This window comes from Rhinoderma darwinii, chromosome 12 (assembly GCF_050947455.1).
Source record: "Rhinoderma darwinii isolate aRhiDar2 chromosome 12, aRhiDar2.hap1, whole genome shotgun sequence".
In the NCBI taxonomy this organism is placed as follows: Eukaryota; Metazoa; Chordata; class Amphibia; order Anura; family Rhinodermatidae; genus Rhinoderma; species Rhinoderma darwinii.
The window spans coordinates 85265689-85293271 of NC_134698.1; the positions used below are offsets into that span (position 1 = coordinate 85265689).

General features: G+C 49.0%; 2 protein-coding genes across 5 annotated transcripts in view; one reads left to right on the top strand and one right to left on the bottom strand.

The window, feature by feature from the left end:
* Positions 1-1742: 1742 nt before the first annotated feature.
* GTF2A1 (general transcription factor IIA subunit 1) lies at positions 1743-12132 on the top strand. 3 transcript variants are annotated; one of them, XM_075844481.1, is made up of 9 exons: positions 1743-2037; positions 6707-6808; positions 6880-7084; positions 7338-7438; positions 7521-7596; positions 9108-9241; positions 9326-9637; positions 9776-9865; positions 10599-12132. In XM_075844481.1, the coding sequence occupies exons 1-9, from the start codon at positions 2008-2010 to the stop codon at positions 10704-10706; spliced, it is 1158 nt and encodes a 385-aa protein (XP_075700596.1). In that variant the 5' UTR covers positions 1743-2007; the 3' UTR covers positions 10707-12132. The 3 variants fall into 3 exon arrangements, with proteins under 3 accessions (XP_075700596.1, XP_075700597.1, XP_075700598.1); XM_075844482.1 differs by having other exon boundaries at positions 7338-7408; XM_075844483.1 differs by lacking the exon at positions 1743-2037 and adding an exon at positions 3158-3407.
* A 7432-nt stretch (positions 12133-19564) lies between these two features.
* The window catches only part of TSHR (thyroid stimulating hormone receptor), a 55182-nt gene continuing 47163 nt past the window's right edge, over positions 19565-27583 (bottom strand). For both annotated transcript variants that reach the window (XM_075844475.1, XM_075844476.1), the window contains 5 exons: positions 27497-27574; positions 27334-27402; positions 23805-23882; positions 23209-23397; positions 19565-21573 (listed from right to left, as the gene is read on the bottom strand). In XM_075844475.1, coding sequence (XP_075700590.1) covers positions 20178-21573; positions 23209-23397; positions 23805-23882; positions 27334-27402; positions 27497-27574 — 1810 coding nt within the window. In that variant the 3' untranslated portion in view covers positions 19565-20177. The remainder of the gene's footprint in view (positions 21574-23208; positions 23398-23804; positions 23883-27333; positions 27403-27496; positions 27575-27583) is intronic.

The window sequence follows — 27583 nt, forward strand, 5'->3', positions numbered from 1 at the left end:
CGGTGGAGTCTGTAGTGCGATGGAACCGTCACTTCTGCTTTTCCCTTGTTCTATTCCTCTGACGGAAAGACTTGACACAGGTGTGAACAGGGCCTAGTAATGCTGGTCTGACTGAGGCGCCCGGACCTAAGTGGCCAATCACACTCAATGTGAAGCCACGCCCCCAAAACCACACCCAAGTTCTGCCCAAGTTGGGGTGTATTTACATCTGCTGATTTAGTTGGAATTTGCAGCATGTGTAAATACACCTTGAATCTGGCCGGTAATCCTACGCCAATCATCCTTGTCCCCAGGAGCTCACAATCTACCCACAAGAATTCGGAGGGAACATGAGATCGGTTGCAAATACTATTCTGGCAGCGCAGACCTGCAAGGTAATAATGCTAGAACCCGATGATTCTGAATGATGTGTAAAGGAGCCGTCACGTGACCACATTAGAAGTGATAATTATGAATTGTTGCAAAATAAATATATTGTACATTAAATATATCTATATATTATACATTGCTCTCTGCCGCCATCATGTGGTGATAGGTGTACAGCAGGTATTTTAGGCGGCTTTTTGCTCTTTGCTGCCATCATGTGGTGAGATAGGTTTACAGCCGATAATGTAGACTAGATTCTGCTGTCTGTCGCCATCATGTGGCGATAAAGATGTACAGCAGATACTGTATACTATAAAGTGCTCTCTACCGCCATAATGTGGTGAGATAGGTGTACATCAGATCATGTAGACTGGATCCTTCTCTCTGCCGCCATCATGTGGTGAGATAGGTGTACAGCAGATATTGTAGACTGAATCCTGCTCTATGCCGCCATCATGTGGTGAGATAGGTGCACAGCAGATATTGTAAACGAGTCTGCTCTCCGCCGCTATCATGTGGTGATCTAATTGTACAGCAGATATTGCGGCCTGCTCTCTGCCGCCGTCATGTGGTGAGACAGGTGCACATCAGATATTGTAGGCGATCCTGCTCTCTGCCGCCATCATGTGGTGATCTAATTGTACAGCAGATAATGTAGACTGGATCCTTCTCTATGCCGCCATCACGTGGTGAAATAATTGTACAGCAGATATTGCGGCCTGCTCTCTGCCGCCGTCATGTGGTGAGACAGGTATACAGCAAATATTGCAGTCAACTTTCTGCTCTCTGCAGCCCTCATGTGGTGAGACAGGTGTACAGCAGATATCGCAGCCTGCTTTCTACTATCTGCCGCCATCATGTGGTGAGATAGGTGTACAGCAGCTATTGCAGCCTGCTTTCTACTCTCTGCCGCCATCATGTGGTGAGACAGGTGTACAGCAGATATTGTAAACTATTCTGCTCTCTGCCGCCATCATGTGGTGATATAATTGTACAGCGGATATTGCGGCCTGCTCTCTGCCGCCGTCATGTGGTGAGACAGGTATAGAGCAGATATTGCAGCCTGCTTTCTACTCTCTGCCGCCGTCATGTGGTGAGACAGGTGTACAGCAGATCTTGTAGACCGATTATAGCTTCCCTCAGATACTGCACACATGTACTGTACAGAAGTACCCCCCCCCCTATATACCGCACATAAGAGTGGGGTGACTTTAAACAATAATTATACTTCCTTGTACTGTGAAGAAGTAATCCCCCCTCCCCCATATCCTGCAAGAGTAAACAACCCCTCCCCCATGTACTGAGGATAAGGAGATGGTGACGTCACACATTGCTGCTGCTGTAGAACCACAAGTTCCAGCACGTTCCCCCCGCCACAGTCTCACTCCTCGCCGCTCTGGGCGGCCGTCCTCCCGCTCTGGCACCTCAGGGGTTAACAGACGACGCTCCCCCCGGGCCTGAGAACTACGACTCCCGGCAACCTCCGCCTGGCCCCGCCCCCGGTGACTCGCTCTTCTCGCGAGGTTTACCGCCCCCGTGACCTGCTGGCTGCGTCTCGGCGCTCGGTGTCCGTATATAAAGGAGAAGCAGCGGCCGAGAGAGGAGGCAGCACCGGGGGCAGGGGAGCGCTCACTGCGGGACATGGCGACCGCGGCCAACGCCAACCCCGTGGTAAGAGCCCGGAGCCCCCATATGGCTGCGGGTCCCGGGGGTCTCAGCCTGGGTGTCACCTCAAAGCCCGGAGTATGAGGATTGGGGTGTCAGGGCGGATATTCGGGGTCCCCTCTGTCTATGATGGGGCTCACAGGAGGTCCCGCCCTCCTCCGGGTGTAAGAGGTCACAGGGGCCCCAGATGTGTCAGTGATGGGGCCCCTGTGTCTGGAGTCCTGGCTACATGAAAACCTTTATATATTGCTGGACATTGTGGCCCCAGGTTCAGCAGTTTGTCAGTGTTGGGGGGGCCCTGGTTTAGCAGGTTGTCACTATTAAGGTGGGGGGGGGGTTCAGCTCCACAAGGTGTTAATATGGGACCCCTGTATCCCTCTTTCTGGAGTGCGGGTCCCTGTTTATTCTGGGGGTTAAGGGGAGTCGGTCACATTGTAGGGCCCCCTCTATGTTTGGGGGGCAGTCATGTTGCAGGGCCCCCTCTATATTTCGGTGGGTCAGTCATGTTGCAGGGCCCCCCTCTATATCTTGGGGGGTCAGTCATGTTGCAGGGCCCCCTTCTTTATCTGGGGGGGGTCAGTCATGTTGCAAGGCCCCCTTCTATATCTGGGGGGGGGTCAGTCATGTTGCAAGGCCCCCTTCTATATCTGGGGGGGGGGGGTCAGTCATGTTGCAAGGCCCCCTTCTATATCTGGGGGGGTCAGTCATGTTGCAGGGCCCCCTTCTATATCTGGGGGGGGGTCAGTCATGTTGCAGGGCCCCCTTCTATATCTGGGGGGGGGGTCAGTCATGTTGCAGGGTCCCCTTCTATATCTGGGGGGGGGGGGGTCAGTCATGTTGCAGGGTCCCCTTCTATATCTGGGGGGGGGGTCAGTCATGTTGCAGGGTCCCCTTCTATATCTGGGGAGGGGTCAGTCATGTTGCAGGGTCCCCTTCTATATCTGGGGGGGGTCAGTCATGTTTCAGGGCCCCCCTCTATATTTGGGGGTTGGTCGTGTTGCAGGGCCCCCTTCTATATCTGGGGGGGTCGGTCGTGTTGCAGGGCCCCCTTCTATATCTGGGGGGGTCGGTCGTGTTGCAGGGCCCCCTTCTATATCTGGGGGGGTCAGTCATGTTGCAGGGCCCCCTTCTATATCTGGGGGGGGGGTCGGTCGTGTTGCAGAGCCCCCCTCTATATCTGGGGGGGGGTCAGTCGTGTTGCAGGACCCCCTCTCTCTCCCCCAGGTGCTGTTGTATAATGTTATAATCCGCACTGTAGTGTAATAACATATTACATTGTATTCTTCGGAGCGGCCGTCCGGATACGTTGTTTCTCTTCTCCTGCTGCTCCTCATCCTCGGCTGCCTCTATATAAACGGAGCTGAGTGGGAGGAGGGGTAAGTTCTGCTGACGTCACCGCCCCTCCCCCCCTGTATTTATAGTGTGAGCTCAGTCCTGGGAGTGCAGAGCTCTGTGTACAGCAGTGATAGAGCGTAAGCTCCGCAGATCAGGGGAGGTGCCAGAACCAGTGAAATCCCAGAGTTGAGTGTTTTTGTTTTTTTTAAAGCCTCCATTGACCATTTAGGAGTGGGGGGGGGGGGGGTCGTTCACCCAGCTGCTGCAGAACCGCTTATACCTCTTTCGGGTGGGATCTGAGCAGATTTGGGCACTGCAGCCCCTTCAGACGATTGGTGGCGTCTCCACTCACAGACGCCATCTTCTTATCACTGAATTCCAGGGCGTCTCCACCTACAACGTAACGCGGTTTATTCACAATCTGCCCTGATGGGATATCAAATAGAAGAGGGGCCGCGGTGCGTGGTATTGTGGGGGTCCCAGCAGTCGCACCCCACAGATCAGTCAGAAGTTGGAGCGGCGGCAGAACCGGGTGTCCCAACTTTACGAAATATTTGCGTTTTCTTCTAAGGCTCTATTCACATGACCGGGTCCGCGTGTCGGCTGATAAAAACGTCCGGTTTGCATTCGTTCTGGGCTGTTTTTCCGTCTTTAACGTCCGATTTTGAGCCGTTTTAAAAACTGATGAATTTCATTTGTAAATTTTTTTGCCATACACTTCCCCCTGTGGGTAGTGCCACACAGCCCCCTTTTAGATGGCACACCATCACATGGCACCCCACCTTCCTGTAGATAGCGCCGCTGTAGGGGACGGCTCCAGGAGAAGTCTCTGACTTCTTCATTGTCCATATATGGACAATGAAGTCAGGGACTTCTCCTGGAGCGGAATCCCCGGTCACAGCTTCGGCAACACTGTGGCCGGGGATTGGGGATTCTGCTCCTACAGGTAGCAAAAAAATACCCTCCTCCTCACATGCACTTCGCACTGTGAGAAGGGGAAGAGAGTGAGTGAGCGAGCGGCAGAAAACACGGCCCCATAGACTTCTTTGGGGGCCGGGAGAACGGCTGAAAATAGGGCATGCTCTAAACCGGCCCGTCTAAAAAATCGGCCGTTTGGGGTCCATTGTTCCTACTGTGGCCGTTAAAAAAACGTTCGTCACACGGCCGGGAATCCCTGTTGTTTGAACAGGGCCTAACACGGTGGCGGCCATGTTTTGAGGCGACAGCAGAACTTTCCGTCATATTGTCTGTCCGCTGCCAAGAAGCAAAGTAACAGAGTGACATTAAAGTGGCATGAATCCTAATGCTTTTCACAGCTGAGGGTTTATCGCAATATATTAGTGTACACAATCCTCTGAGGTCCAGACTGATATGTTTTACCTGCACTGATACATTGCAACAAATCAGGACAGGAAAGAGCTGCGCGCTGCTGAGTTTATCCTATAGAGGATTGTCTAGACTGGATACATTGTAGCAAACTGCTGTGTGATTAGAGCTAGATCATAACCGGTTTTCTGCTTCTGGATGTAAATAAGAATGTTTCCGTTCACTGGCAGAAAGCAGAGGTCATGAAAATGGTGAGGAATTTAAACCTAGTCCAATTTTATTTATTTTTTTAAAAGTTACTGAACTTTACATTAAAGGGGTTCTCCGCTTTATACAATCCCTACTTGTTAGAAGGTCCCTTGACAATAAGCAGATCAGTGTCCCCGTGCTGAGACCCCCAGCGATCAGCTGTGATCTGTGGAGAAACCTGGCAGTAAGTGATCAATTTCCCTGCAGCGCCACCACAGGGGATATGAAGCATTACAGTGTCCATTCATGTCAGTGTCTGTGTAATACAGGACGGGTCCTCCAGATAGAGACGTTCTATGTGTCCGCTCTGACCGAGAGATGAGGACCCTGAACATAAACCCCTCCCCCAGCTATTACCCCAGAATTCACTAATAGGGTGTATGACGATGGTTTTTCCGAACTGGACACTCCCTTTAACCCCTCACTGACCAAACTATTTTCTTATTTTTTTTCATCATATTCCGAGAGCCATAAGTTTATTTTTCTGTCGACGTGTACGAGGGCTCGTTTTTTGTGGGACGAGTTGCGTTTCTCCGTGGCGCCGTTTTGGGCCACACGTAATTTATTGATTTAACTTTCATAAAAAATGTTTTGTTAGGGAATTGAAGAAAAACAAAAACCGCAATTCTGCCACTTGTTTTCTGTGCAGTAAAAATAACTTGTCGGTACGAATGCGGCCGTTCCATATGTGTATAATCCTCTTTTACGTTTAGTACTTTTGCGCAATAAAACGTGTTATGAAAAAAAGTCAGAACTTTATTATTCCATCGATGTAGCTTTACGGCGACTGTTTTTTTTCCGGGATGATTTTATTTATTTTTTACACCACGTGCCGTGCAGTATAACTAATAAGTTATGTTTGTTCTGAGTCGTTACGATTGCGGCGGTATCGAATATGTAGGTTTTTTTTGTTGTTGGTTTTTCACAGTGACCCATTTTTGAAGTTGTCTAATAAATGTTAATTAAAAAAAGGATTTCAATTATTTTTCGCAGGGGTTACGTTTATATTTTAATTTAAACTTTGTTAAACTCCATAATATAGTGAATCGCTGACGCAGTTAATGAAGGCAGACCGGGGGGGGGGGGGGGGGCGCTGATGAGCTCCTTCTATCAAACCCCTTAAATGCTGCTGTTGCTATTGACTGTGACATCTAAGGGGTTAACGCTGCCGGAATCCGAGTTCTCTCCAATTCCAGCAGTTGCGCCTGGCTGCGTATAACTGGCGTTATGCTGATATTGTGGGTACAGTCGCAGTACCCGTGAGTTCCGGGTCCATCACGATGCAGGACCAAGCACCCGCTCATGACTGATATATTCGTCGTTATGGGTTAAAGACTATTAGTTTACATAACACTGGACTGGCCCTTTAAGGCGTCCGCGGATGATACTTTTCTTCCTCTTGCGTAGAGATTGGGTCTTCTGCAGAGCGGGCTGATAACAGGGAGCACTAGATTGAATTCATTGGTGTCGAACGCGTGAGGGGACAGCCCGCTGCTGTAGAACGCCTCTGTCTGACTAACCACAGACTGACATGTTTTGACCTGCAGGCCGAGCTGTAAAATTTGAGATCCTGAACCCAAAGTGGTGCCGTCGTCCTCATGGCAGCCGCCATCTTGGGTAACGTTCCGCCGGTGAATCTTCTGTAAATCACTGAGGTCCTTCCTGCAAATCTCTTAATGGGTTGTGTTCTAGTAAATCGCGGCGCCGGCGCTGTGCGAGAGGATTGTGTGCGGCATTTCCAGACTGAATCTGTTCTGTTTTGCAGCCTAAACTTTACCGCTCGGTCATCGAGGACGTGATTAATGACGTGCGGGAGCTGTTTCTGGACGAGGGTGTGGACGAGCAGGTCCTGGTGGAGCTGAAGACGGTGAGTATCCTGACGCGCGGCCTCCTGCGCTGCCGGCGTGCCGCCATTCTGACCGCTCCCTTCTCTTCCAGCTGTGGGAGAACAAATTGATGCAATCGAAGGCGGTGGACGGGTTTCACTCAGAGGAGCAGCAACTTCTCCTCCAATCCCAGCAGCACCAGCACCACCACCACCACCATCATGTGCAGGCGCACCACCACCACCAGCAGCAGCAGCCGACCGCCACTCACCAAGCACCGACGCAGCAGGTTCTCATCCCGGCTGCCGCGCACCAAGGTCTGCTAACAGCGCACTGGACGGGAGAGGGATGGGGTGTTCACAAAGGGGCAACCAATATGGCCACCATCATAGCTCTGTTTAGGGCTAACACCCAGTTGTCCGATTTGTCTGAGGACTCTGGCGGCCATATTGGTTGTCACCCAGCGTTCCCCCAAAAAAGTAATGAGTTGAGGTCCTATATTTACCGAGGACGCCCCCAATATCTTTTGTTTTGTCATTTCCGTTGTAACGCGGCCTCCTCTGATTTCAGCTTCTCAGCAGCAAGTTCTGATCCCAAGTAACGATTCCAAACTGATCCAGCACATGGCCCCGCAAGGAATGGTACGCCCCGCCAGCGGCTGCTATCTGGGGGTGGGTGGTGGCGCTTGTTTGTGTCTGGGGTTTGGTGGGATGTTTATGTGGCGGATCCTACAATCCATCTCTTCTATTCTAGAGTGCAGCAGCCACCGCGGCCACCCTGGCCCTGCCCGCCGGGGTCACCCCTGTCCAGCAGCTCATCACTAACTCTGGTAAGAACTGAGGTTAGGGGTAGGGGGGTCGTCCGCTCTGGTCATTACACGTCTGTGGGCTGAGATATATAATTGTGTGCATTTTATTAAAACGTCGGCCTGAATATCAGGGGTGTAGCTATAGGGGTGCAGTGTTAGCAGCCGGACCCCGGGGGGTGGAGGGACATTCTGCCCCATTAGAAGGCTCCAGTATTAGTGATGTCACGTGGTCGGTGGGGGCTGTTACAGATTTTAGTTCAGGTTACCCGTCTGGTGAATGTCTGAGCTAGTAACGGGCAGGGGGTCTCCTTCGATCTGTCAATATGGATTTTTTATTTTTTTTCCCCATCACAAGCATTTTTACCACGTTAATAGGATCTAATAAATGTTCAATCGGTGGGCGCCTGACCTCCGATCCCACGAAAGAGGGTCCTGTGCCCCCATTTACTAAGGGGCGGTCCTTGTCCTTGAACTTTATTATAGTCAGTGGAGAGTAACTGGACATGGGCCCCCAGTCTTCTGGATTGTGGGGGGCTCCTAACAGCTCTGGTGTAAATTTATAGCCGCTCCAGGATGGCATCAATTTCATCCAGTATCGCACGGACAGCTCTGGATAACTTTGTCGCTTTTTAATCGGGACTGGCGCAGTTCTCCCCCGACGTCTATTAGAAAGTTGTAGAACGTCTCATTCATAAGGCCATATTTTTGTTGCTTTTCCTCTGCACTTCGCCCCCACATTGTGATCATTATGGTGCGACTCCGATCTCGTTGTTCTCTAGAAATTCTTTTTATTTAAATTTTCTAAACACAAAGTATACACAACACAATTGGACTAAGCCAGTGCAATACAGTCAACCGGCCACCGGTCAACTACCTGCATTACATAAGTGCATGGGATCACAAGAACAATAGCGCATCGCTCAAATCAAGAGTGAAAGAATGTCCGATATTCACCCTGGACCCGCAGCCGTGCATAGTACACCATGAGCGAGCGCGAAAACCGTAAGAGAAAGGAAGAAAAGCAGAAACACAAAGGGAAGGAACTGACCTGACACTGGATATAGGTGTGAAGTCAAGGGGCCATGATGGCCTTATATTCCGCAGTGGATTGAAATCTGATCCATTCACGCCATGTTCTGAGGAAGGAGACGTGGGACCCTCTCATTGATGCCGTGAGGTCCTCTACTCTCATAATCTCCTGAATCTTACCGAACCACATGCCCACTGACTGGGGACAGGATTGTCTCCACAGTGCAGGAACACACGCCCTGGCCGCGTTCACCAGCTGGCGAACTATCGAGCGTCTATACGTAGACAGGGGGACCTCACACAGATGGAGCAGGAAAAGGCCCGGGGATCGTGGGAGGGGGAAATCTGTAAATTTCGAGGAGATGCTTGTTCTTCTCTAGTTGGGAGGTCTGATGGTTCGCACTGCAGCGTCCAGTGTCGGTCTCTCCCTCAGGTGTCCAGTAGTCGCCGCCAAGATGTGCTGGGATTCTGATCCAGTCCGTTACTTTCCAATCCCTCCACAGGTCAGCTCCTGCAGGTGGTCAGAGCCGCTAACGGTGCCCAGTATATCATCCAGCCGCAGCAGCCCATGGTCCTGCAGCAGCAAATGATTCCCCAGATGCAGCCTGGAGGGGTACAGGCCCCCGTTATCCAGCAGGTGAGGAGCTGTCCTATGGTGGTGGGTGCCAGTGACCCCAATATTATATGGGGGATGCCTTAGTGACTGGCTTGTCTCTTCCAGGTTTTAGCCCCTATGCCCGGTGGCCTTTCGCAGCAGACCGGTGTCATCATACAGCCTCAGCAGATCCTCTTCACAGGCAACAAGACCCAAGTCATCCCAACCACCGTCGCTGCTCAAGCCCCAACACAGGCCCAGATCTCTATGGCAAACGCCCAGCAGCAGCAGCAGGGGCAGCAGCAGACGCCTCTCGTCCTGCAGGTTGATGGTGCCGGAGACACTTCTTCTGAGGAGGATGAAGAAGAAGATGAAGATTATGACGATGAAGAGGAGGAGGACAAGGAGAAGGACGGCGAGGACGGACAAGTAGAAGAGGTAATGTCCTAAGTGTTCTGCATCCTGTGGTCGAGCGGTCCGGGTATGCTGGGAGTTGTAGTTGCAGAGCACACTGAAGTGAGAAGGTGGCCATAAGTCTAGGGTCAGGTCTAGTAACTTCTCCACTTCCCACCGCAGGAGCCGCTGAACAGTGAGGATGACGTGAGCGATGAGGAGGGGCAGGAGCTGTTTGACACGGAGAATGTTGTCGTTTGCCAGTACGATAAGGTAAGACGCCTTCATGGCACCAACGGGCGCTAGTTCTGTGTAGTGAAATATCAACCGTAGCATCTGTCGTTACACTAACGGCTCTTCTGTCTTTTAACGGCTGCTGAGATCAGGTTATGAAAAGGTTTGACCCCCCCCCACCGAGGAAGCTCGCTGCGCTATTACACGTTATCTGAGACGTTCAGGTGTTTTCCATATTTGTGTATATCGTAGAGATGAGTAAATCTATTTTCTTTCCTGTCCATAGAATATAATAGGAAAAGCAATTCCTTAAATTCCCACACAGGTTTCTTTTAACCAGAATGTGCCGATACTAAAGTTGCCACTAGGTGGCAGCTGTGGCCCATGACACGTAAGGAGGAAATGTTCTTGTAGAGATGTTCAGCTTTACGCTGCAGCCTCCTGGCGCTGTGCACAAAGTCTTTACTGTCACTGCACCTTGTCTGCATGATGCAAATAAAGGAGTCAGATGCCCGGGATCAGCGGGTTAATAATGGCGTGCACTGAGAGCTGTGTGTCCGTATATCGACCATTGTCTGATATTGTCTCGTATCGATCTGCTCTGAGTGGGCAGGGCGGCCCATAGTCTTGCGCCTTCAGCTTGTCAGTCTGTGATATTTATTGGAGATGAAAGTTTTAGGCAGCGGGCGCTGGATCTGTATTCTGCAGACCGTCCATCGTGGTCCCCTCGTCCCCATCCCATTCTAATCTGCAATTTTTCTCCACGTTTCAGATCCACAGGAGTAAAAACAAGTGGAAGTTTCATCTCAAAGATGGAATTATGAACCTGAACGGTCGAGACTTTGTTTTCTCCAAAGCCATTGGTGATGCGGAGTGGTGAGCCCCCCAGCCTGCCCAGGGTGTTTAGGGGGTGAGTGACTTTTAAAAACAAAAAAAACAAAAACTGGATAATTTTTAAACCGCACCTAAAGTATGGGAACCGCCCCCTTCCCTGGTGCCAATGACAAGAGACTAACGCTGCACCTCCCTGTGGGACTGGAATGTCACATGACTGATCACATGGCAGATAAGTGACGGCTGGCGACGGACCGCCATCTGCAGCCCTTGTTTTATGGTTTTACCCCCTTCCATATTATACGATTTTTATCCTCTGGAAAGTTTTACTTAAAGATTGTACCAAGTGTTTTTATGTGGGGTGGTTGGCACCTCTGCCCTCTTAGGTACAGGACGCTGACCCCTGCTTTTACTCCTGTGTTGACCTCTTCCCTGAATCTTCCTGCGCCCCAATCAGCCATGATGTGATACCCAAGCATTAGGGATCACCCCAAAACTACCACAAAGCAACGTCTGCTTACAGCCCCCCCCCCCTCACTCCTAGAACCTCGTTATATTTCCGGCTTCAACAACGTCTAATTGTAAAGTGTTCAGCTCCATGATCTCCACCCTGGTAATGCCACAATGTGGACCCTGCAGATCTGTGATGGGACATTGCTGATCGTCTGCTCCTGGGTCCTAGAGGTCACCGCTCGTCCAGTCCTGGCTGCCTTACTCCTAGTGCATTACCACCCTAAGTCGAGGTGCTGGCAATGGTGATTAAAGGGGGGGAGGGGCGACATATTTGTATTGCCTTGTGTCTAGTGCCTAAAATCACGCAAGCAAGATGCTGACTTTCAGTTAGAAGTGGAGCCCCCTCCTGGCTGCTGGAGGGTTTGCAGCAATTCTCTCTCCAGTTCTGATTTCTTTTCTTTTTTTTGTGTATGGGGATCCTGTGTCTGTATCGGCCTCCTCTATGGGTTAATGATGGAAGATGAATGATCTTGGCGTGGGCCCCCCCCCCCCCCCATGTGTTCTCGCTGCCTTACTCAGCATATAGAAACTGGGGCGGAGCTCTGGTACATAACCACGCCCTCTGCGATGCCGGAGCCTGAATGTGGAGGTGACGGAGCCGAGAAGATTTTGATAAATGTGAAATCCTTTGTACGTTGCGGCTCCAGGGAGAGCCGGGGCCTTGGACCTGATCTCATTTTTTTTTTCTAGGGGACTGAGTGTTTTTGAGCTGCTGTCACCTGCTGTTGTACATACAGTTCTGTGGAGGGGGGGGGGGGGGGGCAAAGCTATTTATTATGTCTGTCTGTAAAATGCTGTACATCGGCAGATCCAGGTTGCATTTTTTTTTTTTTTTCATGTCTTACTGAATTTTAATGCTGCGCTTTAGACTCCTCATTAGGCGACTTATTTGATTCTATTACGTTTTTAATATTTTTCTTTGCAAATATCTTTAATTAAAAGTTATTTTAAAAACTTGACATCGCTTTCTGTGTGCTCCGAAGACTGGGGGGGGGGGTCAGACTCTGGCGCGGTGGTAAATACGCCAGCCTCTCCCTATTTTGTTGATTTCTGTTCTTATACAAGAGTTTTCTCCGTCCACCACGACCTGATGTCACAGGAGCAGCGGCGTTCTCCGGGCGCTCACATATACGCAAACATTGAATATATGGATTATATTTCCTAAACTTATGTGAGTTTGTTGGCGCACATTCTGATCACATGGTGTGCGCCTGCCGATGTTCCCTACACTAAACATTATACCTGTATAACGGGACTCGCCCCTCCGGGGAGGGGGGAACCTGCTTCATTCTGCTCTAAAGAATAATCGCTTTGGACGGGCGCACGGCCAATTATAATGCAGAAGAAAAAGTCCTCAACGCCTCCTAACAAAGTGAAGTAAATCTGCCGTTTCTGCGTAGCAAACACCGTCGCAACGCCACCCTGCGGGCGCTAATATATGTGCCGACCTCTGTCCAAAGCCGTTCTTAACTACATCAGAATGACGCTGGTTCCTCCGTATTGATGTGACCTCATTCCACAACATCTCGCCCAAAATAACAGGTTGCAGTGGGAGACCAGTGTAAGCACGCAATATGGCGGCTGAAGACCGTGTAGTGTCACACTGAGGCGATGCAGTGTTAGTGCGGTCCTCGGTTACGATGCCGGAAATATTTTCTGCTGGAACAGGCACTGGCTTTGCGGTATTCTGGTCCTGTATGTTTGGCGTGGGTAACTGAGTCGGGTTCCATCAGGTTTGCAGTGACTGCGTCCTCAATTTGTTTGTGTTCTTACTTTCCACCTGACAGAATTGGCGTGTTAAGTTCCGGTCCCTCAGGTCGCTTGCTGCGGGACTTTCATGTCGTCCAGACATCTGTATTGTCAGACTTCTCCCTAGTCAGGTCCATGGAGGAGGGTGAACCCAAGAAGGATCCTGCGCGCTGACTTATAAGATATACAGTGGATATAAAAAGTCTTTTTGTCAATCGTTTCAGATCTTTATCCACCTTTTAATGTGACCCGTAATCTGTGCAATTCCACTGAAAAACAAACTGCTTTGGGGAACTTGCCGGGTGACGTCACTCTCTGCTCCGGCCGCTTTGTTGATCTTGAATTCTTTTCCGGGTATATGACCGGTCACTTGTCACGTGGTGATTATCGGCTTGTTCTGCTTCACAGCCCGTAACACGCATGCGCTGTCACTGGGGTTCTCGCGGCCCCTGCCGTTCTCGAGATGACAGCAGGGGCCACGCATGCGCGTTACAACAGAACAAGCCGATAATCACCACGTGACAAGTGACGTGTCATATACCCAGCAAAGAATTCAAGATCAACAAAGCGGCAGAGCAGAGAGTGACGTCACCCGTCACGTTCCCCACGGCAGGATCTGGAGACGCGGCCACTTTGGAAAATGTAAGTTTATTACAAAAGTATTTACATTAATAAATTACAAGCATTAACACAAAGTCATTAAATCTCTGACAACCCCTTTAAGCTTTGTAACCGGTGTGTAGACTTCTTATATCCACTGTAGGTGTGAACGCCCCCGGAACGTGTGTATGAGCGCAGCGCGTGAGGGGGTCCCGTCTGTAGTTATATATATTATGGTGGTGAGAGCCCCTCCCCCATCATCTGAAACCCGTCACGTTTGAGAATTCGCCATTGACTATAGAAATAGTTTGAGGCGCTGCTTCGTATTTGCTGCGCTCTCTAAATTCCTTCTCGTCGTCGTTGAGGGTCTCATCAGTCGCCGCGGTCGGTGAGCAGAGCTTCATAATTAGCTGCTTCCAGTTGAGCCAGATGAGACGCTATAGACCTCAGACCTCGCTCGCCAGCGCTCTCTGTATCTCGGGGCCCAATGCTGAGAAAATCTGGACTCTTTCTTCTCTGTTCTCCTGCAAACAAAGCATCGGGTTATATTTAGAAACTCTCCAACATGAGACAAATGGTTGTTGTAGAGCGGCGTTCCCTGGATTAATGGTTAACTCCTTCAGTCCTGGGCAGACGCTGTGGTTCTGGTCGTACAGGGGTCATGATAGTTCATTTCCGAACTGGACGGCCATGCAATGTGGATTGAGAGATTGAGCCCCCACCCCCAATGGACAAGTGTCATATTCTCCGGTTTTGCGCTGTATTGGCCGCTGACTTATTTTACCACAAATGTCGCCGCCTTGTGTAGATCCTGTAATAGTTTTGTTTTAAAATTAATTAAATGAATGCCGCTACAAGGAAAAGACTTTTTTTTTTTTTTCCTTTTTTACTAAAATGTTTGAAGGCGCCACGTGTTAGCGCTGTACGATATGTCGGGTGGGTGATGGTAATGTGGTGGTCCGGGCGGGCGGTGAGTGACGTTTATCATGGTGGATCTGGTTAATAGAACTAAAATCAGGACTATGAGGAGGACCGAGAATAAAATGGTGGACGGCAGTAGTTGGGGGACTTGTGAGGTATTCGCTGCGGTCTATGTTGGAGCTGTGGCCATTGTTTTCCACTTCAGCTGTGAAGGGGTTAAACCGAGACCTGGACGGCTGCTGGATCCAGTGAACACTGATGAGAACGCCCTTCTCCCGCCATGACGTCACCGGGACACTCGCACCTCACTCACCCATAACACTGGCAGGTTTTATCACAACAAGCCCTCTCTCTGACCCGGGAACCTGCGCCATGAGGCTGCGTGACGCACGAGACCGCCGCTCCGTCTTATCAATGTGTCGTTTTCGTCTTTGTTCCCGGCTCCATATTTGTCATATTTCATAAATTATTCTTGAAATTAATTTCTTACTGGGGAAAAATTCTGAAATAACTCCAGATGCTTCACGCAGGAGAGAAGTCCAAAATCTGCCACTCAACCCAGGAGCACGGCGCTGTAACCGTAGATACAGGTGTTACATTGTGACGCAGTGCGCGCCTTCACTTCCAGCAGATGATTTCGGGGAGCAGTCTCCTCTCTGAGGACAGTTAACCCTTTCTACAGTGAGGCCCCTGGGATCTCCTATTTCCTTCTAAGGTCGGCGTCCGGCATCAGACGTAGCTTCAGGTTATAGACGACATGACTGTAATACCCGGCTCCTGGGGTGGGGTGTAGGGCACGGCAGTTCATATTCGCATCATGACTTCCAGTTATTGCGGGAGGATGTGATTCCGATTTATAAATCCTGTATTAATCTAGTGCAAGGCTGTTGCTGTGTGTGACTGGACCCTCACCAGCTGGTGGCAGCACTGAGCCTCCTGAGAATAAACTAAAGCCATCGCCCATAAGGGCCAATGAGACTGCTTTATTTTCTAACCAGTGCTGGATTCTGATTGGACACTCTGGGTAGCCGCTCCACTTAGTGACTACACATGTCTTTACATGAGAAGCGTTTCCTAAGCAGATTTCAGGCAGGGAACGTATTTATATTATCGGGGAGGGAAGGGTCGGACGTGACTGGAATCGTCAGCGTGAAATCCGTCACAATATCAATTTTTCATAGTTTACTGGTGACGCAAGCTGCAGACTCTCTGGTGGGATGCATGTCACCCAATATTTATACTGACTTCTCTCACCCTGTGGATATAGGGGGTGCAGAGGTAATAGTCGCACCTGGTGACTAAGGGGGCCTGGAGGTCCCTCTGCCACATAAGAAGACTCTAGTATTATACATGGCACAATGAAAGTGGGGTACAGATTTTACTTTGGAACCCAGAAACTTCAAGTTACACCTCCTGTGTGCACAGATTCATACATCACCCGGGATATTGTAATGGGTATTCCATGATATGTTTAACAGTGACGCTCCATAAACAGCATTACTTATCCTGTACTGATCCTGAGTTATAGCCTGTATTATACTCCAGAGCTGCACTCACTATTCTGCTGGTGGTCACTGTGTACATACATTACATTACTTATCCTGTACTGATCCTGAGTTATAGCCTGTATTATACTCCAGAGCTGCACTCACTATTCTGCTGGTGGAGTCACTGTGTACATACATTACATTACTTATCCTGTACTGATCCTGAGTTACATCCTGTATTATACTCCAGAGCTGCACTCACTATTCTGCTGGTGGTCACTGTGTACATACATTACATTACTTATCCTGTACTGATCCTGAGTTATAGCCTGTATTATACTCCAGAGCTGCACTCACTATTCTGCTAGTGGAGTCACTGTGTACATTACATTACTTATCCTGTACTGATCCTGAGTTATAGCCTGTATTATACTCCAGAGCTGCACTCACTATTCTGCTGGTGGAGTCACTGTGTACATACATTACTTATATGATACTGATCCGGAGTTACAACCTGTATTGTACTCCAGAGCTGCACTCACTATTCTGCTGGTGGAGTCACTGTGTACATACATTACATTACTTTTCCTGTACTGATCCTGAGTTACATCCTGTATTATACTCCAGAGCTGCACTCACTATTCTGCTGGTGGAGTCACTGTGTACATACATTACTTATATGATACTGATCCGGAGTTACAACCTGTATTGTACTCCAGAGCTGCACTCACTATTCTGCTGGTGGAGTCACTGTGTACATACATTACATTACTTTTCCTGTACTGATCCTGAGTTACATCCTGTATTATACTCCAGAGCTGCACTCACTATTCTGCTGGTGGAGTCCCTGTGTACATACATTACTTATCCTGTACTGATCCTGAGTTATATCCTGTATTATACTCCAGAGCTGCACTCACTATTCTGCTTGTGGAGTCACTGTGTACATACATTACATTACTTTTCCTGTACTGATCCTGAGTTACATCCTGTATTATACTCCAGAGCTGCACTCACTATTCTGCTGGTGGAGTCCCTGTGTACATACATTACTTATATGATACTGATCCGGAGTTACAACCTGTATTGTACTCCAGAGCTGCACTCACTATTCTGCTGGTGGAGTCACTGTGTACATACATTACATTACTTTTCCTGTACTGATCCTGAGTTACATCCTGTATTATACTCCAGAGCTGCACTCACTATTCTGCTGGTGGAGTCCCTGTGTACATACATTACTTATCCTGTACTGATCCTGAGTTATATCCTGTATTATACTCCAGAGCTGCACTCACTATTCTGCTGGTGGAGTCACTATGTACATACATTACATTACTTATCCTGTACTGATCCTGAGTTATATCCTGTATTATACTCCAGAGCTGCACTCACTATTCTGCTGGTGGTCACTGTGTACATACATTACATTACTTATCCTGTACTGATCCTGAGTTATATCCTGTATTATACTCCAGAGCTGCACTCACTATTCTGCTGGTAGAGTCACTGTGTACATACATTACATTACTTATCCTGTACTGATCCTGAGTTATATCCTGTATTATACTCCAGAGCTGCACTCACTATTCTGCTGGTGGAGTCACTGTGTATATACATTACTTATCTTGTACTGATCCTGAGTTACAGCCTGTATTATACTCCAGAGCTGCACTCACTATTCTGCTAGTGGAGTCACTGTGTACATTACATTACTTATCCTGTACTGATCCTGAGTTATAGCCTGTATTATACTCCAGAGCTGCACTCACTATTCTGCTGGTGGAGTCACTGTGTACATACATTACATTACTTCTCCTGTACTGATCCTGAGTTACATCCTGTATTATACTCCAGAGCTGCAGTCACTATTCTGCTGGTGGAGTCACTGTGTACATACATTACTTATATGATACTGATCCGGAGTTACAACCTGTATTGTACTCCAGAGCTGCACTCACTATTCTGCTGGTGGAGTCACTGTGTACATACATTACATTACTTTTCCTGTACTGATCCTGAGTTACATCCTGTATTATACTCCAGAGCTGCACTCACTATTCTGCTGGTGGAGTCCCTGTGTACATACATTACATTACTTTTCCTGTACTGATCGTGTGTTAGGCTACATGCACATGGCGGTTTGTATTTTGCGGTCCGTATGTCATCTGCGTTCACGGATCTGCAAAAAAACAAAACGAAAGTCAGGAAATGTTGTCAATAACTTGTCCTGACCCTGAGGTCACATGATCTGACGCCGGTTTCTTTTGCTTTGTTGAGACCTTTGTCTGATTCCTCTGCTGATCTAGCACTTAATTTGCTAAACCCGGACCGGAATAGACTTGAATGGGAAAAACCGAGCCACAAACCCCGACAGGAATAGGACCTGCTCTGAAATTTGCGTCCGGGACCTACCACGGATCTGTGGAAAACACGATAGTGTTTATGGGGCCATAGAAATTAATAGGTCCGTATTCATGAAAAAAATGGATCGCACTGACGAAAACAACGGTCGCCACACAGACCTCTATAACTCAATGTGGCCGTTCACACAGCCGTTGTTTACTCTAGTCTATAGGGGAATGGGTGATATCGCATCCCGCAGCGCAGAGCACAAAAGCACCTCGGACTTGAAAATCGTTCGTTTTTCACATCCGAGATGCGCAACGCTCATGTGAACACAGCCTTAATCTAGAGCTGCCTTCGGCTCTCATAATGCACTGTAAGATAAAATAATTGTAAATGCAGCTCTGGCTGTGACTGGAGTAGAGGACATTATCTAACTCAGCAGTAAGACGCAAACTCCTGCAGCCCTAGAGTTACAAGCTGTGATAAGTAGAGACCAGAAGAATTGTGACTACAGCTCTAGCTGTGAGTGGAGTGTAAGACTTGCTGTAACTCTTGATCAGTGCAGATTTTACACTTCTATAAGACCGTCCCCCTCACACAGAGCACAACAGAGTGACCGGTGACTATGATGGCGTCAGGCGAGCCCCGGCCATACGGTCGCCTCGTCACTCTGATACCTCGCGTGACATCTGTTCTGAATTGGATGCATCAAGTATAAAGTTTGCCGTTTCCTGCGCAGACTGCAGTCGTCTACGCGCAGGATCGGAGCGCAGCTCACTGGATACTTTGTATTTTACCCGTTATATATTTTTTCTTGTCAAACCCGAGATGTTGATTTAGAATCCGGTTATATTTGGTTCCTTAAAGATTTTTCTTTCCTTTGCCTCGTGCTTCTTCATTTCCAGGAACCGTCTGCGGGCGACTCCCTGTTTCTGTGCGCGGACGCTTACGCTGTCTCACGGCTTCTCTCTTTACAGAGATGTCTTCAAGATGTGCGGCGTAATAACATCTAATATTTCCAAAGGGAAAAAATAATTCTTTGTGTAACGGAGATTCTGCTGCTCCGACCCGCCCGCAAGAACCTCGACGTTTAAAGGGAAGAGGCAGAAAGTAAATGGAACAGGTTTATTTTTAGCCGTTTTCTGCGGGATATTTACAGAAGAGATGACGTCTTCACTTCCGGAGTCTATAATGTGTGTGCGGAGCGCGTCTGATCGCCGGCCCCTCCCCCTCACATATCGGACGGAAGCCACACAACCCCGACATCCATCTATCTACACCTAAAGAATCTGAACGTTTTATTAACAAAAAGCATTTCCCTCACACAAATCCAGCTAAATATTAATCCCTGCGTCGTCTGCCGATTTTAAAATTCCATTTGCCAATTTCTTGTTTCCGTTTCTGGGAAAGCTGGGTGACAACCGGTATGACCAGTGCAACTTCCGCAGGGATTTTCATTAAACTTTTCTAGAGTCCTGGACAACGAATTGACTAGTCCTACAAGAACGAGGGACATCTTACTATATGGTTAGGGGGATTTTCCATTCAAGGGTCTAGGAAAGCTAGATGACAACTTCTGTAGAAGCTCCTATTGTCATCCAGCTTTTCCTGACTCCTGAACAGCATATCGTCTAGTTGTCCAGTGAACCAATCCCTTGCCCTCATTGTTACATAAGTAGACTGATTTGCCATTCAGGAGTCCAGGAAAGCTGGATGATTTTGTTTCTTTTCAGGGGCAATGCTCTTTAGGTTCTAGTCTGTGGAAGCACAGAGCTCATTCAGGGTCCAGGAGGAGACAAAGCCATCATCGTTAATACATAGTGGTCACTTTTTAGCACCGGGGAGCCCCTACACTGGCGGTCAGATTAGTAGCAGTCACATCGTGGCCCTTTAAGACGTTACAACACAGTCATGCCACAGTCGTCCAGGAGTGCGCCATGTTTTTCTGCCACTTCTTGGTCTTTAAGGAAATCTGGAATGTTTGCATGGGTCTGCCCGGTGCCCCCACTGCTCCTCTGCCCATATGAGCCGCTGCTGTTTTTAGCAGAAACCGTCTGTCCACGATAAACCTGCGCCTGATGCTCGCAGACGCCAAATTTACTAAGAAGGATAAAGACGTCTCTCCGGAAAGCCTTGGTAAAAATGGCATAAAGAAAAGGATTGGCACAAGAGTTCAGAGGGTAGAACAAGACCAGCAGTATCTTCGAGTTGGAGACGGTGATAAGCGGCTTGTTCATTATGGCGGACAAGGCATAGAAGGAAATGGGCGCCATGCAAAGGAAGTCAGTGAAGATCAGGACCGCCATGCGCTTGGCGATTTTCGTGTCTTTGTCTCCGGACTTGTAATGGGGGTTGCGGACGGTGATGTAGATCTTGATGTAACAGGCGCAGATGATGACGAACGCTATGATGTTGAGCATCAAAACCAATATGATGTAGGCTTGAGCGAGCGTCGTCTCCGTGTCCATCGGTAAACAGATGCTGACTTTGATGTAACTGCTAATCCCGACCAATGGTAAGAGCGCCAAAAAGAAGCATAACGCCCAGCCGCCCACCATGATAAAGGTGGCATGCCGAAGGCGGATCTTACGATCCAGACGCATGGCAAAAGTGATGGCGTACCAGCGCTCCAGCGTTATTACAGTCAGTGTGTACACAGAGAGCTCGCTGGCGAACACGGTGAAGAATCCGGCTGTGTTACAGCCGGGCCCTGTCTGCCAGTTAATGGCGTAGTTATAGTACTCTGAGCGGGTGTGAAGATCCTCAGAGGCGATCAGGAGCAGGTAAATGCCCATGCAGAAGTCCGCAAATGCGAGGTTGCACATGAGGAAGCGTGGCACGGACAGCTTGTAATGACTGGTGATGAGGATGAACAAGACGAAGGCGTTGCCCAGGATGGCCAAGATATTGACAAACCAGACCACGATCCTCAGGAAGTTATAGCCCATGATGTCCTCACAGGGGTTGAACTCGTCCGGTGTGGGGGTGCATACCAGCTTCTCGTTGCTGTCACAAATATCGTACACGTCGTAACTCTCGAACGCCGTTGTGTGCTGCTCCTGCGCGTTCTTGATCTCCTGCCCAAAACCCACGTCTTCATCTCCCTGGTCCTCAAAGAAGACCGAGAAGTGGCTGCTGCTGTGGAAGGTCGTAGACTTGGTGTTCTCGGTCTGGTCAGGATCTCCGTCCATATAGTCTTGGTAGTACGGACCCACCCCTACAAAGGTCCTCACCGAGCGCTTCTGGTGACTGCTGTGCAGATAAGACTGGTTGCAGAACAAAGACTCCAGGTCGCTGCGGAGGGAACCAGACAGACGGATAATTAGTGGATTGTGGCGCAAAACACGATAATCATAAAACCAAGTCTGGACAACACAGTGACAAACCTCATCGGAAGCCGTGTGGCAGCAACAACCAGGGAAATGCATGGAGTCATGCAATGTGTGCAGTTGCTGTGTGACTGTGTGATGTGCTGGTGCTGCACCACAGCATTGCGTCACACTGTACAGGAGGAAAATCTGCAGGACTCAGCGCAGCACCGACCTGAACGTGGCTCTCGGGACTAGGAGCTTCCTGAACTTTACATCAATTGCTAGCGATACATTGTAACAATCGCAGTATTTTTGGGCTGTCACGCAGTTTACAAGTTACTCAGGGATTCAGCTCAAAGCCAGATTGGCACAGAACAGGGGGCCGAGAAGGGGCAGGAGCTCCGCAGTAACTAAGCATCTAACATTGGATTTCTACATTTAGGTGAAGAACCCCTTTAAGTGTCGGTATCACGGGGAGATCTGGAGTTACGTCTCTGCCGGTGTTATGTGGCTTTATCATGAACCCCCCCCCCCCCCATTCGTATATTCGGTGGCAGCTGCTGCGTAGCGGGGATCCGAGCGTGGTGTTAAATCTTCAATGCATACTGGGATCTTATAGTGCGGATTACAGACTGCTGCGATATGATTGGTTTGTATTGGCCACGCCTCCGCTCTTTTGTACTAAATTCCATACCCGTCCACCTCCGTTTATATTCTTATCCGTATATGAAAGGGCCGGTGTCCAGTCTTCGGTAAGAAAAAAAGATTTATAATTGTATAATAAAAACTTCTGCAGCTTTGTAACTGACTTTGTTTCAATTCTTTCCTGTTTCAAGATCTCTGCTTGCTGTTAGTGAATGCAAACATTCTTTGCTTACATTCAGAGGACAAAAATCCATCTTGACCTAGTTCTGCTCACACAGCTGCTGGGCTTGTTACAATGTATCCACTTCGGTAAGAGCTATCAGATTGGAGTCCAAGACAGGGGAGAGGTATGTGCAGCGGCTGTATTTAGATCCCAGAGAATTGCTTAGCTAGGGCTTCTTGTTCCAGAGCTTCCATCGCACATGAGGGAGATGTTAAATGTGGTTTGGATAATGTGCTGCAGGTCCCACAGTGCCCCCATAACAATGCAAACACCAGTGCCCCTGGTCAGCAAAACACTGACCTTTTCATCCTCCTATCTCTTCCGTAAGAAAGAAGTTATAAATTGACTCTTGGTGAGATCTGTGCGCCGGGGCTGGGGCATCATGTTCTAGGACTGCAGGACTTTTCTACTGAATCGGGGTCATTTGGGAGGCATGCCGCACCTCATCAAGAACTGTGGGGCACCTCACAATTTGAGAAGCACTGCTCCAGACTGATACATTGTAACAAACCAATCACCTGTGTGAGTAAGACTAACGTAGGGGAGGGATTTTAGGCTCTGGATGGAAATATTGTTTCCATTTACTGACAGCAACCAGAGATCATGAAATGTTGAGGAATTGAAACACAGTCTATTAGAAAGTTGCAGGACTTATCATTATACTGGGATAATTTTCATTTACATAAAAGTGGACGAGGCTTTCCAACATATTTGTATCTAAGCTCTGATATGGCCGGCGTGGACACAAACCTCCTCTTCTTGGTCCAGTTGGTGAACGCACAGCAGTGACTGGGGTAAGACAAGTTGGCGGTCTCCAGGTGAACAAAGGTATTCAGCGGGGGCAGCTTCTTGAGGTACCAGGTGCTCTGTGCCTCCAGGTGCTTCAGGTACTTCAGGCCTTTGGTGGGCAGTGAGGACACGGCCGTCCTGGAGATGTCCCTGGATAAATACAGAACCGTGATAAGGGGGAGAAGGAAAATGTTTCCCACTACCCCCTCCTACCAGTCTAAATAGCCCCACCAACCTGCTAGACCATGTAGGAACATTAGGAAGAGGCAGGGACATATATACACCAGGATCGAGGCCATGTATGAAACCGTCCAGGAGAAGACACGACCCTGTCGTCCATTACATCCAACATTCACTCTGATTGGTCGGAACGGTCCGTGTCTCCTCTGGGAGGGTTTTCACGCCTTAGGCCAGTGCATTCTGGGAGTGACTCCATTACTGTTCTAGTGGCCGGGTACATGTGCACTATCACCATCTCATTACAATTCTGCGTTGGGGTGAAGGACCTCCGTAATGCTGATTGTGTTCAGTACAACGTGCCGGGGAACGTCACTTACAAGGTTGTGGGACCGGAGAGGACCCCCATAAAGACTTCCTTGTGGAGCCCACCCAGACGGACATTGTTGTGCAGATCCCTAGAAGAGAAGAGAGAAGGTTTAACATGTTGGAGCTAAAGCCTGCTTGTGGTTTCGGCACCGTCTCCCGCAGGAGGAGTGTTACTGGGTGTTACCAGCTGGCTCTCGTCTCACACAGCTTGCTGTAACACATGGAGTCATGCAGAGCTTTTACAGCGTTTCGTGACAGTGACAGATCCAACAGCCGTGACTTAATATATAGATCCCGGTATGAACCTGCAAATAAACCAGCCAAATCCTGCCAGCGAGTGTGACCGGCCGGGCGTCTGCCCTCCTGGCGTGGAATGGGTTACCTGGCTCAACAGGCAGGAGAGAATTGCTTCAGCGTGGGAAGAAGGAAACTTACAAAACCCCAGCAGCCTGGCAAGTGGATCCCGCAATCCTTTCCCTGTGTTTTAACGAGCCACCTACACCCTCTCCCTTCCTGAGATCTGCAGTCTGCATAATTCCTAATGTTCTCAGGCTGAAAAAATAAAAACATCATGGAGCCGAGATTATAATAATAACCCAACCCCCATATGGCGGGCGCCAGAGGCATCTGCATAGTGCGGGCGATCACTGTGGGGTTAACAAGCACATCATGTGACCTGTCGCTACAATGACCTACAAAACCGTAAACAGCGTAAAATTCCCAGTAAATATACATCCTGGAGTCACGACAAACTCCTCAGCCGTCACCTAGTGATCTGTTCCTGGAAGAGGAGCCGTCGGTACCGCTTAAGTGTCCAGTATTAATACCTCGGACGTCTTTTAAAGCCGCCATTCCTGTCTGAAGGAACTTCGCATGCCACGTTCAGGTGCGACTGTAAAGCTAAGTTGCTGCTGGTGGGTGGAACGGGCGCCACATACGGTCCAGTCGTATCCATCTTGCAGGCTTTTTTACAGCTGGAGGGATCTGGTTCCCCCTCCTGACATAGGTCATAGCTCCCCAATAAACTCCAGTGTTTTCCAGCACTTTATGGCGCACACCTTACACATCACATGACCCTCCGAGCGTGGCGGCAGATGAGGAAGACTACCCGGTGTGCATCTCCATCAACTGCCTGTCACCAGGGGCTGCTGAGACTTGCAGTTCTACAGCCCATGACAACGGTCATACTCCCTCATCTGCACCGTGACCCAAAATGGCCGGAGCGTTGCGTCATTTGAGTTGCACATCTTTATATTTCCGATCGCGGTTCATGGAAACTGCACCACCGATGAGTGCTAGATCCGGTGACGGCTACGGAACGGTCCAATGACTGGGATGGATCTCACAGAAGCAGCTGCCAGGAAGGTGTGTGACTACCGGACCATGAGTGCTGCTGACGTCACTCAATGGTGGGAGTAATGGCAAACAGGGCTTTTTGAGACTTCTAGTTCCACCAGAGAATGAGCCTCGGCCTTCTTGTATGGATCTAGGAACAACTCATTTGATTCGGACCTGTGGCCGTCCGTCACAATTATCAGTGCCGGCTGGGCGTCTACACCCTTTTCTGGATGGACTCCCTCCTCGCCAGCAGCTCGGCAGATGTTTGCTTAGTACCACTCAACGTGCAGCAGAGGTTAGGACAGGTATTAACTGCAGGCAGGAAATATCCGATACCTTACACCCAGGCACAAGACGAGCTAACATCCCGATAATCTCCCTTATAACCACCGCCGCACACACAGGGAACCCGAGAGCCGTCCGCTCCTCTCTAAACACATGGATTGTACCAGTAATTACTAGCGGGATTTCTTCACCTCGTGTGAGGACAAGGCTACGGTGTGTTTGTGTTATTACAGCCGCTATCCCTGTAAATCCATGTCTTATATTGAGTTGCATCTTGTCTTTATACTCCAGTCACATGCAAAGCTGTATTTACAATTCTGTTGATTTTCTGTTAACGCTCAGGTTGGAAGACGTCACACCTGACTGCTGCCCCCTGCTGGATTAGTGCCTGTACAGAGAATGCTCTGCTGTGGAATTGTGTGTGAAATACAATGGTTTACATAAGGCACTATACAGTCTGATGTAGAAAACACTTTTTCCCAGAATGCAGTGCAACTCAGCGCAGTGTATTGTGACATCAACGTAGCCATTAGAGGTGTGTCTGTCAGCACAGTGTTTACCTTTATCTTTATACAATTGATTCCTTCTGACGATCACTTCAGTTTACCTTCTTGGCTTTTTTGCCTGCGTCCTTTGTCAGGACATCTTACACTATTTACTGTGTATTGTATTTAGGTAGCACTTCATCACATGTGGGCATTGTACCATTCGCTCCCTTTTACATGTGGGCATTGTATTCCAGCACGTACCAGTTATCTATTGTCTTCGCTGTGGGTCATGAGTGGTTTCTGGCCACTGGCGGTTGGTTCTGTTTGTCACGGGTCTTTTACTTCTGACCTTACTGTCTTTATCTCCGTGTATGGCCCATCCTTTTTATTCCGTATTATGTCATTGTTTACTATATCTAATAAAGAGTTTCTACTTTTGCTCATTATTTTTCTAGGGGCTATATTCCCTCATGGTTCGCGTTTAGTTTGTCTACTTGTAGAATAGGGATCCCTGTTTACGCCATTGGTTTGGTTAGAGGTTTATGTACCATATATCTCCCCTGCTGGTTCGGTGCCTGCAAAGAGCAAGCTCTGCTGTAGTGCACTGTGGGAGATGTAGCATGGTCTCATTTGTAACTGAGGGTCCTGGTAACTGCTGAGTATTAGAGGGTCGTAGTGGCTGCTGAGTATTAGAGGGTCCAGGTGGCTGCCGAGTATTGGAGGGTTGTAGTGGCTGCTGAGTATTAGAGGGTCCAGGTGGCTGCCGAGTATTAGAGGGTTGTAGTGGCTGCTGAGTATTAGAGGGTCGTAGTGGCTGCTGAGTATTAGAGGGTCCAGGTGGCTGCCGAGTATTGGAGGGTTGTAGTGGCTGCTGAGTATTAGAGGGTCCAGGTGGCTGCCGAGTATTAGAGGGTTGTAGTGGCTGCTGAGTATTAGAGGGTCGTAGTGGCTGCTGAGTATTAGAGGGTCCAGGTGGCTGCCGAGTATTGGAGGGTTGTAGTGGCTGCTGAGTATTAGAGGGTCCAGGTGGCTGCCGAGTATTAGAGGGTTGTAGTGGCTGCTGAGTATTAGAGGGTCGTAGTGGCTGCTGAGTATTAGAGGGTCCAGGTGGCTGCCGAGTATTGGAGGGTTGTAGTGGCTGCTGAGTATTAGAGGGTCCAGGTGGCTGCCGAGTATTAGAGGGTTGTAGTGGCTGCTGAGTATTAGAGGGTCGTAGTGGCTGCTGAGTATTAGAGGGTCCTGGTGGCTGCTGAGTATTAGAGGGTCCTGGTGGCTGCCGAGAATTAGAGGGTCGTAGAGTATTAGACAGTCATAGAGACTGCACTTTATATAAAACCCAACCAGGGAAGTCGCATAGTACATAATTAGAATTATGCTGGCGATGGGCCCTTCACACCTCAGGGGCCCCGGTGGGCTAGTGAGTACTTACACAACAATCAGGTTGGTGCCGTTGAATGCGTGGCCCTGCAGCTTGGTAAATCCGTTGTTGTAGAGTTTACTGAAGAGACAGAAGCGAAATGAATGAAATATAAATTTACAGAAAACCTGAAGTTCATTGCAGGAGCCATGAAGCCGCAGTGACCGGGACTCACAGGGTCAGGAATCCGCTGGACAGTCCCTGGAAGGCGTTAGTAGGAACGAGCACCATGTTAGGATTGTCAGCGATCTCCCTGCAGAGA